The following is a 14,386-nucleotide window of genomic DNA, read 5'->3' on the forward strand; positions in this document are numbered from 1 at the left end:
AGGAAAAAGAAACACAGCACTTCACATTGAAGAAAATGCCTCGACCCTATGCAAAAAATATAATCCTTCTATTGTTTTACTTACTTTTATGCTAGTCCTAATACACTGTTTAATGTCTAAACTGTACAATTTTGGCTTTAATAATGTATCGTTGTATTCTTTTGTTTTGATCATGATTTAAAGGTTTGCCCTAACATGTTGGATAGTTCATGTGAAATTGTTTGATATAAACAAAAGCGTTTAGCCTGAGGTGCCTTACAGACTGAACTCAGGGAAGAAAACACAGTGTACAGCAGGGGGCGTGGCCTGTTGCTCACTCACTCGCCATTTTCCTCCTGTTGTTGTTAGCTTGCTAGCTAAACAAGCTAGCATCATCCACGGTAAAATAAAGTCTGGAATAATTTACAGATTATTGTAGCTAGTTAAACGCTACTTCTCCCCCGCCAGCATGGACGAGGAATACTACAGCGGTGGTGGCCGAGACTGGGAGGGCACGGGGGAGGCTCCCATGGTGAGACTTGTTGCTGACCAGAGAGCACAGTTACTAAGCTAACATTAGCTTAGCAGCATTAGCTTCTCTGCAGCTGCACAAGCTACTGGTTTGTTGTGACAACGCCACATTACTCGTCAGCTAACACACAAGTGATGTGTAAAAAGATATGACAACACACTCATTAGATGTTATCCATTTTTTGAGCCGGCTACAGGCTAACTAACTTTTAAAAATGGCATCTAAAGTTGCACGTTAATTGTTGCACAGATCATTTACCATGTTCCTTACTACATGTATACTATTGTGCGTAACCTTAAATAGTATTAGGGTTGTACAGATTAACATTTGAAAGCCTGCGGTAAAAGCTTAATTCAAATCTAATTGTTGCAGCTCTACATTAAACATAGCAATTTGTAATTGTGCAAATATTTCCAAATTCACAGTTAGAATGTGTTATGTTTAATGTAGAGCTGCATCAATTATATATTATCATTAGAATAATCACCTACTATTTTGATCTGTTATTCGTTATTTTTCATTCAAAAAGTCAGAAAAGGCAGTTTTCATCCTGATTTTCCTCGAATATTTACTGCTTTTATCTTTTTAATACAACATAAAGCTGAATAAATAAAGACATCCCCTTGGAGTATGAGATACTGGGATGGAGATTTTTCACTATTTTCTGACGTTTTAGACTGCAAACGATTTATAAAGTAAATCCTTGTCAGATTCATCGATAATGAAAATATTTTTCAGTTGCTGCCTCTGTTTAATGTTGCACCTGCACATTGAACAGTAAAAGATAAAGAGCAACATGAAGCACCCCATAATTGTTGACAAGTCCCTTTTTGTTTGTGGACGTTAAGTAAACGTTCACCCTGTCAATACATAAAGTATAACGTTTTTTTATGCGGCACTAGTCAATCTTCCTCTGACATCTCAATGTTGTTACCAATTTAAATGTTTCTGTAAGCACAAGAGCCCATATTGAAGCATAAACTCATGTATCGATTTTTATTTGTGAAGGAATATGTGGAAGGGGAAAATGATGGGAAAATCCAGGAAGATTGCCTGCAGAAATTCTCCAGTAGGGATTACATCATGGAGCCTGCCGTCTTCAACACGCTCAAAACGTAAGCACCTTTGCACATATTCTATAGTGTTTTCTTCTATCAAGTTTGATTCTTGATTTTTTTTAATGCTTTAAATAAATTCATTTAAAGCTCCAAAACACTGAGGCTTCCTGGCTATAAACCAAATACTAACCTACCTAAAAACACACAACACCGTTTAAACTGAGAATGAGAACCCAAAATAACTGAACACTGGTCTGGCACTGCACAGGACAGGAATACTTCTGTGTTGGCCAATGTAAGATCAAACGACAACCCTAAAGACCCACTGAGAGTATAACGATTGAAATCATATTCTTTTCAGATATTTCCAGTCCGGAGGCTCTCCAGAACACGTCATCGCGCTTCTCTCTGAAAACTACTCTGCTGTGGCTCAGACCGTCAACCTGCTGGCAGAGTGGCTCATCCAGATGGGTAGGTGTCAGGCGGCTACATGGTCCTGCAGAATCTTCTGGGAAATAACTTCCTCCTCTGATTGTTACTTTCTTTGTCAATGATTGCCATTCATTAATATGTCATTTCTTTATTTTGACTGCAGGTGTAGAGCCAGCTCAGGTCCAAGAGCGAGTAGAAAATCACCTCAAGAGTCTCCTGATAAAACACTTTGACCCCCAGAAAGCTGATTCTATTTTCACTGTCGAGGGAGAGGTGAGATTTCTCAAGTGATCACACATCCTGAAGATGTTGTGTACAAAGTGTTTCCTAATTTGTTCTTGTGTATTTGCATCAGAATATTGTCACTTGTAATGATCAGTTCTGGTTTTTTTTGTTTCCTGTATTTATCACATCTTAACATCTAGGTTATAAATAAGCATTTTTTGCAAACTCCGACATGTTTACATCTGGTATTTGTATACAGTTAGTAATTAACATGCTCTGTTGCTAACACATAGATAAACAGTACATATAAGTTCAGCTTTAATGAACCAAACCAATCCACTGTCTTGTGTTTCAGACCCCTGCTTGGCTGGAGCAGATGATAGCTCACACCACGTGGAGAGATCTGTTCTATAAGCTGGCAGAGGCTCACCCAGACTGCCTGATGCTTAACTTCACTGTCAAGGTACGATCATATGAGGGGTTATACTGAGTATCAGTGAAGCAGTTTCTGGCCCTGTTGCTTTTGTTGACTTTCCTCATCAGATAAATGGGAATTAATGTTTGGTGCCAAAAATGTATGTATCATTTTAATTCAATCTTCCAGAATTATGCTTAATCTATAAAGATATTCAATCAATCAATTAATGTTTATTTATATAGCCCAATATCACAAATGTTACATTTGTCTCAGTGGTCTTCACAGTGTGTACAGAATATCAGTATGACAATACGACACCCTCTGTCCTTAGACCCTCACATCGTACAAGGAAAAACTTCCTGAGAAAACCCAGTTTAAAGGGAAAAATGGGAGAAACCTCAGGGAGAGACACAGAGGAGGAATCCCTCTCCCAGGACGGACAGACGTGCAATAGATGCCGTGTGTAAATCGAAAAGATAATACATTTACAACATAGTAGACCAAATGTTTGGAAATGCATGTGTCTGTAATAAGAAGATGAATCCACGAGGATGTCAGCAATCCTGTGGGAGCCTTCAGGGAAGTAGTATGATGAGAGTCAGGCAGGACCGCAGAGACAGGTTCAGCCACGACTCGAAGTCCAGGACTCAGATCCAGTGCTCAGGATAGAGGATCCAGGACACACGACCACAGCAACAGGATTAGCCTCGACTCAGGATCCCGGCGTAGATATGGGCACAAAAAAGAGATTTGGGGGAAGCTGGGTTAATCGGAACATGAGAGTACACAGGTACAAACAGACAGAAAGACGGAGTAAGGTGCCCCCCCCCCCCATCAGTCCAAGCCTATAGCAGCTAAACTAACGTGTCTACGTACATGCACTCCCTTAGGATAGGTTGAGGGAAAGGGGTAGCAAGTAAGAAGTAAGAAGTAGGAAACAGGTGGAGAGGCACGCAGGGAGAAAGGTCCCCACTGGAACCTGAATTGGTTAGAGGTAAGGAGTAGGTCTGTGGCTACGTTCCACACTCCCCGGCCGGGATAGGCCTTCTCTGCAACCTGTTACCCTATATATATATATATATATATATATATATTATCACCATAAATGTTTTACTCTTTGAAAAATATACAAATGGAAGATTTGTATGCTGGCAGCTTTAGATGTATTTTGGTAAATGATGTTGTCCTTTTGATAGTTCAACGCTATAAAGACTCAATATGTTCAGCTGCTAAAGTCACTGTGTCGTTGCCTCTTATTAATGTTGGACCATTTTTTGTTTTGTTATTTTTTGCATTCTTATGCCTGAAAACACTTTTCCGAAGCATCAGTAAGTGACATCATGTGTTTGTGTTTAGCTCATCTCAGACGCAGGCTATCAGGGTGAGATCACCAGTGTGTCCACAGCCTGCCAGCAGCTGGAGGTTTTCTCCCGGGTGTTGAGGACGTCTTTGGCCACGCTGATGGACGGAGGAGAAGAAAACCTGGAGAAGAACCTGCCAGAATTTGCTGTGAGGCTGCTAAACCTAATCTCATAATCCTCTGTTTGCTGCATGTGATGGTCTTTGCTGAGTTTCTCCCTCCTCTCCTGCAGAAGATGGTTTGTCACGGCGAGCACACCTACCTGTTCGCCCAGGCCATGATGTCCATCCTCTCTCAGGAGGAGCAGGGCGGGTCAGCTATTCGTAGGATCGGACAGGAGGTGCAGAAGTCGGCACATGAGCGGTAACTTCAACTGTTTTCTATTGTTTCAGGGTGTATCAATTATAGTTATTCGGAATGATTTTGCGGAATACAGCCAAGAATCAGCTCAAATCTGGATACTAATTCTAAGTTTGTGTTTATGTTACAGAGGTCACGATGCCAGTCAGATAACCCTCGCGCTCGGCACAGCGGCAGCCTACCCTCGGGCCTGCCAGGCGCTGGGGGCCATGCTGTCTAAAGGAGCCCTGAACCCTGCAGATATCACCGTTCTGTTCAAGATGTTCAGCAGCATGGACCCGCCTCCTGTGGAGCTGGTGAGGACGGAGTTTGTTTTTACCCTAACTGTTTCCTCTACATGCTCTTTAAGGGGCTGACATGTTTATTCTTCCTCGTCTATAGATCAGAGTGCCTGCCTTTCTGGACCTGTTCATGCAGTCACTGTTTAAACCTGGATCAAAGATCAACCAAGACCACAAACACAAATACATCCACATCCTGGCCTACGCTGCCAGTGTGGTGGAAACGTGGAAAAAGGTACAGAGAACAGCTGCTGATGTGTCTGTGTTGTTAGAGCTTGTTGAACTAGGTTCAGAATGAAGGCTAAAGTGGCCCAAATGAGGTTTTTTTATAATTAAATCGGATCTGTTCTATCATGTCATCTATTGATAACAAATTCAATCTGATCTTTTCACGTTTATATGAGTTCCTAATACAGGGTTGCCAACTTTGGGTACCTGGCTGGAGTGAGATTTTGATATCATGGGTTTAATTACACATATGCGCACTAAATGACTGCTATCGTGTCAGCAGCGGGACCTTAGCATATATATACAGGATATAGGATATATATACAATATATACAAATACACAAAATTGGACACAGACTATAAAGGGCACAAAGTTTCATTCACTAATGAAAGTCAAACACATGTTTGTTTCCACTGTTTTATTGTGTGCCTGTCGCGATAAGCAATTAATTGACTTATCCTACGATAAATTAAAATGAACTCGATACATTTTCATTTACATGAGGATGTGACTAGCAGTTCGAAAGGATGTACTTCAATTAATATTATATATTATCATTATGCAGAGGTGGAGTACTCGAGTCCTGGACTCGGACTCGAGTCGGACTTGAGTGCCGATTTTCGGGACTCGTGACTCGACTCGGACTCGCGCACTGATTGATGCGACTCGGACTTGGACTCGTGAATTCTCGCACAGGATGACTTGGACTCGGACTCGTGAATTTCCCCCCCCCCCCCCCACGATGACTCGACTCGTACATTGACGCTCCGACTTGGACTCGGACTCGAGCATATTTTCTCTGGAGTCTGATGTCCTCTATCCTGTATGGCGAGTTCACGTACTGGGCCCCGCTATTCCAGTCTAGAGATGTCTACAGACACACTCCGCATCGTGCTGTATGCTTTCACACATTCTGCTTCCACATTGGAAAAGAGCAGCGCAAAATGCTCGTTATGTGGAAACAATATAGAAGAGAAGGCTCCGTAACACATTACTCTAAGGATCGAGTTCAGACATATAGGCTGTCTTGAACACTATCATCAGAGTAACGTAATCTAATCAATAAATAAAGATTCAGCCGATAACGAAAGCACATACTTAACATGCAGAATGAAGTCATTTTGCATGCCAAGTAGCCATGTGCTTTCTGGGGATAAATCTTTATCGGTAAACTGATTTAACCCGTAAAAGTTCCTTCAAAATAAGAGTCCCGATCTTATTACTATCAAAATAAAAGTGCAAAACGAAAACTTTACCATAGGAAAATATTGGCATACAAATATAATCACTTCTCTAAAAGGTAACTCATTTTAAATATAGTTTATTTATATATAATAATAATATTAATATTAGAAATAAGCTTTATATTTGTATAGCACCTATTACAAGAATTGTAGCCAAACTCGCTTCACAGCAGTTCAATAGACAGGATAACAGCAATGTAGAGGAGCAGCTACATTTCAAAAACATATATCCAGGAAGATTAATACATGAAGACTTGTGACTCGGACTTGACTTGGACTCTTCTTAAGTGACTCGGAATTGGACTCGGACTCGAACACAGGTAATGATGACTCGGACTCGACTTGGACACTCCTTGGGTGACTCGGACTTGGACTCGGACTCGACTACGACTCTCCCTTGGTGACTTGGACTCGGACTCGAAGAGTGGTGACTCGAGGGTGACTTGGACTCGTGAATTGGTGACTTGACTACAACACTGTCATTATGTCAGGGGTCTAAAATGGTCATACAACGGTGCCGACAATATTATTGTTTATCGCAATAATTTCCTGGAAAATGTATCCAACAAAATTAATTATCGTGAGAGGCCTATACATGAAACACACAAACAAATCTACAGACTTACTCCAAACTGCCAAACATATTAATTAACACACTCTACTTTGGCCTAGTAGAACAATAAGCAGCAGACTTTTACTTTTTTATCATTTCTACTGGATCTTAGATCTGCGCTTGCGCAATACGGGTCGGCAGTTGCCAGAGAGTATTTGTGTTGGGTAATCTATGGTAGGGCTAACCCATACAGTGGTGGGAAGTCAGTATTTGCAATGTAATTACATACACGCTCCCCTTGACAGTGAAACGCCACGTGTGAAGTTTAGATTATTTCCCTGTCTCAATCCAAATTGAACTGTATGAAATAAAAAGGCACATTTGTCTTGTAAATAAAAAGGGCGACCTGGAGCCAATCCTGCAATTTACCCACAGGTGAAAGAGTTGACATGCTGAAAGCCCAACCCCTGTAGGGGGATCTGGGGGGATTCTCCCCCAGGAGATTTTTTGAAATACTAACATAAAATACACATTCTGGTACTCTCTTGAGAAGAAAAATAAATACATCTATTACTGCACGACATATTTAAACAAATGAATGCCATTTTAGTTTTTTGTTACTTTGTTCTGAAAGCTGAACCTGCTGCTCCTCACAGAGAGAAGAGGGAAGAAGCTGTGTTAATTACTTTACATTGTGGACAGTGATGTACCTGAACGCGTTCAATGAACGATCGTTCATGAACGCGTTCATATTTTGGGCGAACGTGAACTGAACGTACCGCTAGATGAACGTAATTGAGAACGCGTTCATTCTCAGCGCTGTATAACGGCGTTCAAAAGTGCGTTCATTCTCAGCACTGTATTATAACGGCGTTCAAAAGTGTGCCAGATTTCATATGCCTTTCAGCCGAAAACCCAGTTAAAACACACAGTAAACAGGCTTCAAAATAATGCGGAAAACCACCCAATCTGGCAACAGCAAGCTGCCTGTGACGCGTACGCGCCTGTCACCCCTTGCTGTCGCACTAAAATATAAATATACTAAATAATATATCAGACTCCTCACAACAAACAATGTGGAACCGCGGAACCGGCGAGCATTGAATGAATGAATGAATTAGTATGGACGAAGCCGAGAGCAGCTGCAGCAGCACTCGCTCAGAGTGAGACTCTACGGCAGGGGTGGGGAACCTCCGGCCTCCGGGCCGTATACGGCCCGCGAGACAATTTGGTACGGCCCTCGAGGTAATTTATAAACACACGCAAAAAATAAAAAAATGAAAGAAATCTAGACCGCAAAAAAATTAAACAAGCGAGTGCCTGTTTTTCCTGGCCAAGGCCAGGGTCCTTGAACACAACACGAGCCTAACGTGTCATCACGTGGTATATGTCTCGACTGACAGGGGTGCAGTTCTGACGGAGAGCACCAGAACGCCACTCCAGCACTTCGGAAATTGCAGTACCGATAAGTCCATACACATGCCGCAGTTTCTGCGTGTCTGTGTCTTTAGTTGAAAGCCCAGTGGCGATCTGCTCATCTGTCATACTGATCAGACAGTCAATAACTGTGTTGTTATCATTAGCATCTGGTTAGCTAGCTATGCTAACGAATATAAGAAGCTTTTTCTACAACCAGTGAGGTAAAGGCACATCTTTATATGATCATTATAGTTATAAAAAAAATAAGAGAATAAAGTAAACAGGTATAAAATACTATATGACAGTTATTAATAAAGAAGAATACAGTTTGAAAGGGGAGTGATTTGTCAAATATCCATAAATTAAAAGAAAATCTGATTACAGTTGTGTTTGGGTGTTGAGAGATGTGTCCATAGATCTCCTAATGTTGCTCTCAAAGTGCACCAGATTGATGCTTTTAACTTCAACATTTAAAAACAAATCTTCCCAGGGGAGCACGCCACACCCTGCATGTGCATGCATACGCGAGTCATGGTGAGATATCTGGATTAAGAGGTTGCTTTTTCTTTGCACAGAATGAAATGAATGTGCTGTGATTTTAGTTTTTTTAAGCAGAGGTCAATAACTTGTACGGCCCTCTGAGGATATTGTAAAAATTGAAATGGCCCTTGAGAGGAAAAAGGTTCCCCACCCCTGCTCTACGGCGTCGGCGTATGAGCATTTAAAAGAGTTTTACGTTAAAGTCAGTACTGACTCAGACGGAAAAAAATCAAACGTTTGCCTGTAAACTGTGTGCGCCCGGTTTGAAAAAGCAAGTCCGTACATCGACGACGTCGACAACAAACCTTAAACGGCACATTGAGAATAAGCACACGACTAGCCTTTCACGGTATGTGTGAGTGGCGAATAAAAAAGAGCCAAAACAGATCCACTACCACCCAAATCCCATTAACATCGTACAGGAGACAAATAATAGCTCGCAGCAACGTATTGAAAAAATAACTATAAACTATAAATTAGTTCATTTTTGAAACCATGAACTTTAGTTCAACATTTTGAATTATGAACTATGAACTAGTTCATTTTAAAATGTGTGAACTGTGAACTGAACTAGTTCATGTAGAAAGTGAACTTTCCCAACACTGATTGTGGATAAGGGTTGATAGCCCCCATTGTTCTGTGTGTCAACATGAAAGACAGCCCACACACACCTATCAATCATCAAACCGTGGGGTCTTATTTCATTACGTGTTGATTTCTATCAACACGTAATGTTGTATCGATGTATAGATGTACTACAGCAAACGTATTCTCCGTCGGGACTTCCTGCAACAACACCACGCCGTTATCTTGATTCTGATTGGCCAGAAGACATTATCAAAGATGTTCTATTGAGAAGACGATCACTACCTGACAAAAGTTTTCAAAACCGTTTCTAGTCTTCGGTATTCTTGTTTTTGGCGTGAGAATAGTTTGGGCAGAGTGAGAGCGTGAGATTGAGGGTGAAAGCGTGTGTCACACGCCAGATGCGTGAGAGTTGGCAACCCTGTGACCTAATAATAAGATCCAGGTTTTCTTTTTTTGCAATGCGACCTCAGTTTGAGCATGCAACTTTCACATCACTCTGGATCCACGTCAGTTTCAATGATGCACTTGTGGGAGTCTTGTGGAGAGGGGTGGTGGTTTATCTGCTGGTAGATATACAGCAGGAGAACATGCCGTCCACCGCGGAGAATAAACAGAAGGGCAACCATTCTCCGGGGTCTTCTTCGATGCTTTTGGTGTATTTTGTGGCGGCAGCAGCGCCACTTACAGGCCTGGCATATGTACTACAGCGTTTCCAGCATTTCCAGCGGTCTAGTGTGAACGGACACGTTAATGAATCGAATGCGTGTGAACGGAAGACTTTTTTGCGTTTGCGTATGTGTTTTACTGTATGCGTCCTCGTGGGGCCGGGGTCTAAGCCAAACTATATCCGGTCACAGAGATCTGCTATTTTAAAGTAAGGTCAACACATATATATATACAGAGATGGGGTCGTTACTAAAAAAAAGTAATATATTACATATTACATATTATTTAAAAAAAAAGTAATATATTACACTACTTCGTTACTATCTACATAAAGTAATTAGTTACTTTACTCGTTACTTTACTCGCAGGGCCGGCCCGCCCCTCCCTACAGGCAGATCACGCAGACTGCTAAAGTTTCAAATGTTCTCTTTAGTTCAGTTTCCATTGTCGCATAAGACTGATCCAGATAGCTCCTGAATGTTTCCCTATCTGACCATGGCTGTCCTCTGTCTCCTGCTATCTGACCATGGCTGTCCTCTGTCTCCTGCTATCTGACCGTGGCTGTCCTCTGTCTCCTGCTATCTGTATATTTTGCGCAGTCTATCTCTGCTCACGCTGTTGCGTCAGCGTGTTCTCCTGCGTGTTGGCCATGTGTTGCACTGGAGCCAGACTTCAGCCGAGCACGTACGAACTGCGCATGCGTGAGTGGCAATAACTCTCCTTACCAGCAGGCAGCGGTAGTGTGTATTCGTCATTCAAAACAAGCAACAACCGGAAAACAGAGAAGAAGAACTACGTGTGTGTGTGTGTGTGTGTGTGTGTGTGTGTGTGTGTGTGTGTGTGTGTGTGTGTGTGTGTGTGTCTGTGTGTGTGTGTGTGTGTGTGTGTGTGTGTGTGTGTGTGTGTGTGTGTGTGTGTGTGTGTGTGTGTGTGTGTGTGTGTGATATAAATAAACAACAGCTATGTGCGTTAGCTTCACCTTAGCATGTGTTCTTTGCAGGTGTTTGTTGAGGTTTGATTATGACTGATTTTAGAAAGTAACGAAGTAACGCGTGTCGGGGCAATGTTAGTAACTGTAGTGTGATTACTGAATTATAAAAGTAGCGCGTTACACTACTCCGTTACCGACAAAGTAATATTATTACAGTAACGCGTTACACCCAACTCTGTATATATATATATATATATATATATATATATATATATATATATATACACAGTCTATGGTCAACACATATCGACCCTAAATATAGTCTATATTAAGAACGAGAAAAGTCTTAACATATATATCGTTTTTTGTAAACATATGACAAATGTGTGAGGGTGATGACGTCAGAGCATCGTCCTATGTGCCGGGCTTGGCCCCGGACAGCCCCAGCCCAATTTAACCCCTGGGTATTTGTGAGGGAGCTCCTATATGCCATTACCCCGCTGAAGCTCACCAAAGTTTAATATATTTCATAGTTCAAAGTTTTGTCAATTGTTTTGTTTATTGGTCAAATACTGGTTTCTAATGGTTTCTGAGGAGTTTTACTGGAATGAAAGAGCACAGAGTACAGAAGCAACAAAGCAGCATACTGCATTAAACCTGACCTTCACAGAGAGGTTGAAGTTCATGTGGAGAGGAGGCTTCAGTAGTCTGTCTGCACTCTGTTTAGTTGTGCTATCTTACAATCAATATAGTAAATGTGAGGTAAAGTGTGTCGCCAATGTAACCGGTTAGAACTCGAAGTTGCGATGAGGTCTTAAAATGTATGGAAAGGGTCTTAAAAAAGGTCTTAAAAGGTATTACATTTGACTTCAGGATTCCTGCATATACCCTGTCACTTACTTATTTCCTTTCAAAATGCTCATCTATTTTCTTTTTGTACATTCTGTTTGACTGCAGAACAAGCGAGTGAACATCAATAAAGATGAGCTGAAGTCGTCTTCTAAAGCCATCGAGACCGTGCACAACCTGTGCTGCAACGAGAACAAAGGAGCCACGGAGCTGGTGGCTGAGCTGGGAACGCTGTACCAGTGCATCCGGTGAGAAGACCACGGAAACCCTGCAACGTGTTACTATTGTAGAAGAGGGAGGGAGGGGTTATATAAGAGACGAAACACGCTTCTAATGATCGCTTTGGGGGAAGAAATATTTATAAAAGGAGAATTTCAGTAGTTGGGTAAATAAATGAAAGATTGAAGCTCATGAGGGACTGAATGAGAAAAAATGTAAGATGTTTTCGATAATCCCCCAGATATTATGAAAGGGTTCCTCATCGCAACAGGCTTAGTATAATAACAAAAAAATCTGATATGAGTTTTGGTCCCATTTCCAAAACGGTCTCTATTTAAATACTTTGAGTATAAACATGTTACTTGTAAAACCAGTTTTCTATCTTTTGAAAAATGAGACGGCTGTGCAGGAATGTCGCCTGAAAAAACCAAAAGCAGTATGATTTAAATCAGGAAACTAAGATCAGGCATTCAGTGACAGCTTTTACCACAGCTGCTAGATGCTCATCACTACAGAAGTGTTTTCATTTGTATACAAAAGTATTAATATATATCGGCATTCTCACTTCTTGTTTATGTGTTCAGGTTTCCAGTGGTTGCTATGGGGGTTTTGAAATGGGTGGACTGGACGGTGTCCGAGCCGCGCTACTTCCAGCTGCAGACAGACCACACTCCAGTGCATTTAGCTTTACTGGACGAGGTACAGCATCACTACCATACACACACCTAAACATGTTATATTTCAGTAAGCAGCTAAATCTAAATGAATGCTTCCTCCACACAGATCTGCACGTGTCACCAGCTGCTGCACCCGCAGGTCCTCCAGCTGCTCATCAAGCTCTTTGAGACGGAGCACTCTCAGCTGGACGTCATGGAGCAGGTCAGTTAGTGTTACTGCAGCGGTGATGAAGCTAACCAAAACTAAACCAAGCGAAACTTCCCTTATTGTGTCTATATGCTATATCACAACAGAAAATAGGAGACAGCATGACTTTCTGGTAAATGACTATAAATCACAGTAATCCAAACACTTTACATTCCAAGAGATGCTGCAATCTCTTCACTATTAATCTCTATTTTGTTTTGGGGTTGTCAGTGCTTCTTACTGCAGTGTGTGTGTGTGTGTGTGTGTGTGTGTGTGTGTGTGTGTGTGTGTGTGTGTGTGTGTGTGTGTGTGTGTGTGTGTGTGTGTGTGTGTGTGTGTGTGTGTGTGTGTGTGTGTGTGTGTGTGTGTGTGTGTGTGTGTGTGTGTGTGTGTGTGTGTGTGTGTGTGTGTGTGTGTGTGTGTGTGTGTGTGTGTGTGTGTGTGTGTGTGTGTGTCCGTGTCCGTGTCCCAGCTGGAGTTGAAGAAGACGCTACTGGACCGAATGGTTCACCTGCTGAGTCGTGGCTACGTGCTGCCTGTTGTGGGTTATATCCGCAAATGTCTGGAGAAACTCAACACGGACATCTCCCTCATTAGATATTTTGTCACTGAGGTAACGACTGCTTCTGATCTCCATTAGTTTCTTTAAATGAAACGTTTGCACCATTTTAAAGGATCTTTGCTATCAAACAAAGCAACGGATGGTACTGAAATGTTTCTCTCTGCAGGTGCTGGATGTGATCGCGCCTCCCTACACGTCAGACTTCGTTCAGCTCTTCCTGCCCATCCTGGAGAACGACAGCATCGCGGGGACAATCCGCATCGAGGGGGAGCACGACCCCGTGGCAGAGTTCATATGTAAGTGACCTGCTAACATTTTAACTCAAGGATAATCTGATGAAGTGAGGACGCCATGATCAACAAACAAGAGCTTTGCACGTACTCAAAAATAAGGTGGTGGTTTTCACACAAACAGTAAAGACTGGGAAAATAACGTCTGTTTTTAAATGTGTTAACTTACTGCAAAAGCAAAGATATGTGCATGAATATAATGTAAACTCCCTGTTTTCCAGCTCATTGCAAATCAAACTTCATCATGATAAACTGATGTGGAGAGGACACTGGAGCAGAAAGACGATCTGTTCTCACCTAACACTCTGCTGGAGGTTGAAGCACAAAGCTCAGAGACTGACTGTTCAGTGTTTCCAGGAGAACGATTTCTTTTTTATCAGGGCAACAACCAGGAAAATGGCACTGAGCTGATGGAGAACTGACCGGTCGAAGGAGAAGCCCCTGAAGATGCAGCTAAACATTTTCTTTTTCACCTGTATATTTGATTTTTCTATATTTTATGTTGCCTCAAGTAGTTTTTAAATAAAATCTTAAATATGTACTTTCTTTCATTACTTTTTTCTTCAGTCTTATAATTAACGTAACATTGGGAAACACGTAAGTAGAGCTGAAGACAGACAAGACTAATAGTTGCACAGCAGTAAAACTTTTTCTCAAGTATGGATTATGGCCCCACACGTTAAGAGGACAAATAAAGACAGTTAATGACATCTATGCAGTAAACTGTGTAATAAGGTCACCACAGGACATATTTTACAGACATGTTTGAATCGGGTAAAGAGAGGAA

At 41.7% G+C, this 14,386-nt stretch overlaps 1 protein-coding gene across 1 annotated transcript; it reads left to right on the plus strand.

Annotated features, from left to right (window-relative positions):
• The first annotated feature begins 313 nt into the window (after nucleotides 1-313).
• Nucleotides 314-14,145, plus strand: nelfcd (negative elongation factor complex member C/D). Its single transcript, XM_034082489.1, has 15 exons — nucleotides 314-511; nucleotides 1,520-1,626; nucleotides 1,931-2,040; nucleotides 2,165-2,274; nucleotides 2,582-2,689; nucleotides 4,001-4,153; nucleotides 4,237-4,367; nucleotides 4,495-4,660; nucleotides 4,746-4,880; nucleotides 11,773-11,912; nucleotides 12,468-12,582; nucleotides 12,667-12,762; nucleotides 13,220-13,360; nucleotides 13,476-13,605; nucleotides 13,821-14,145. Exons 1-15 carry the CDS (start codon nucleotides 449-451, stop codon nucleotides 13,853-13,855), a joined length of 1,740 nt encoding a protein of 579 aa, XP_033938380.1. The 5' UTR covers nucleotides 314-448; the 3' UTR covers nucleotides 13,856-14,145.
• Nucleotides 14,146-14,386: the final 241 nt, after the last annotated feature.

The sequence above is a fragment of the Pseudochaenichthys georgianus genome, chromosome 5 (genome assembly GCF_902827115.2).
Source record: "Pseudochaenichthys georgianus chromosome 5, fPseGeo1.2, whole genome shotgun sequence".
Lineage (NCBI taxonomy): Eukaryota > Metazoa > Chordata > Actinopteri > Perciformes > Channichthyidae > Pseudochaenichthys > Pseudochaenichthys georgianus.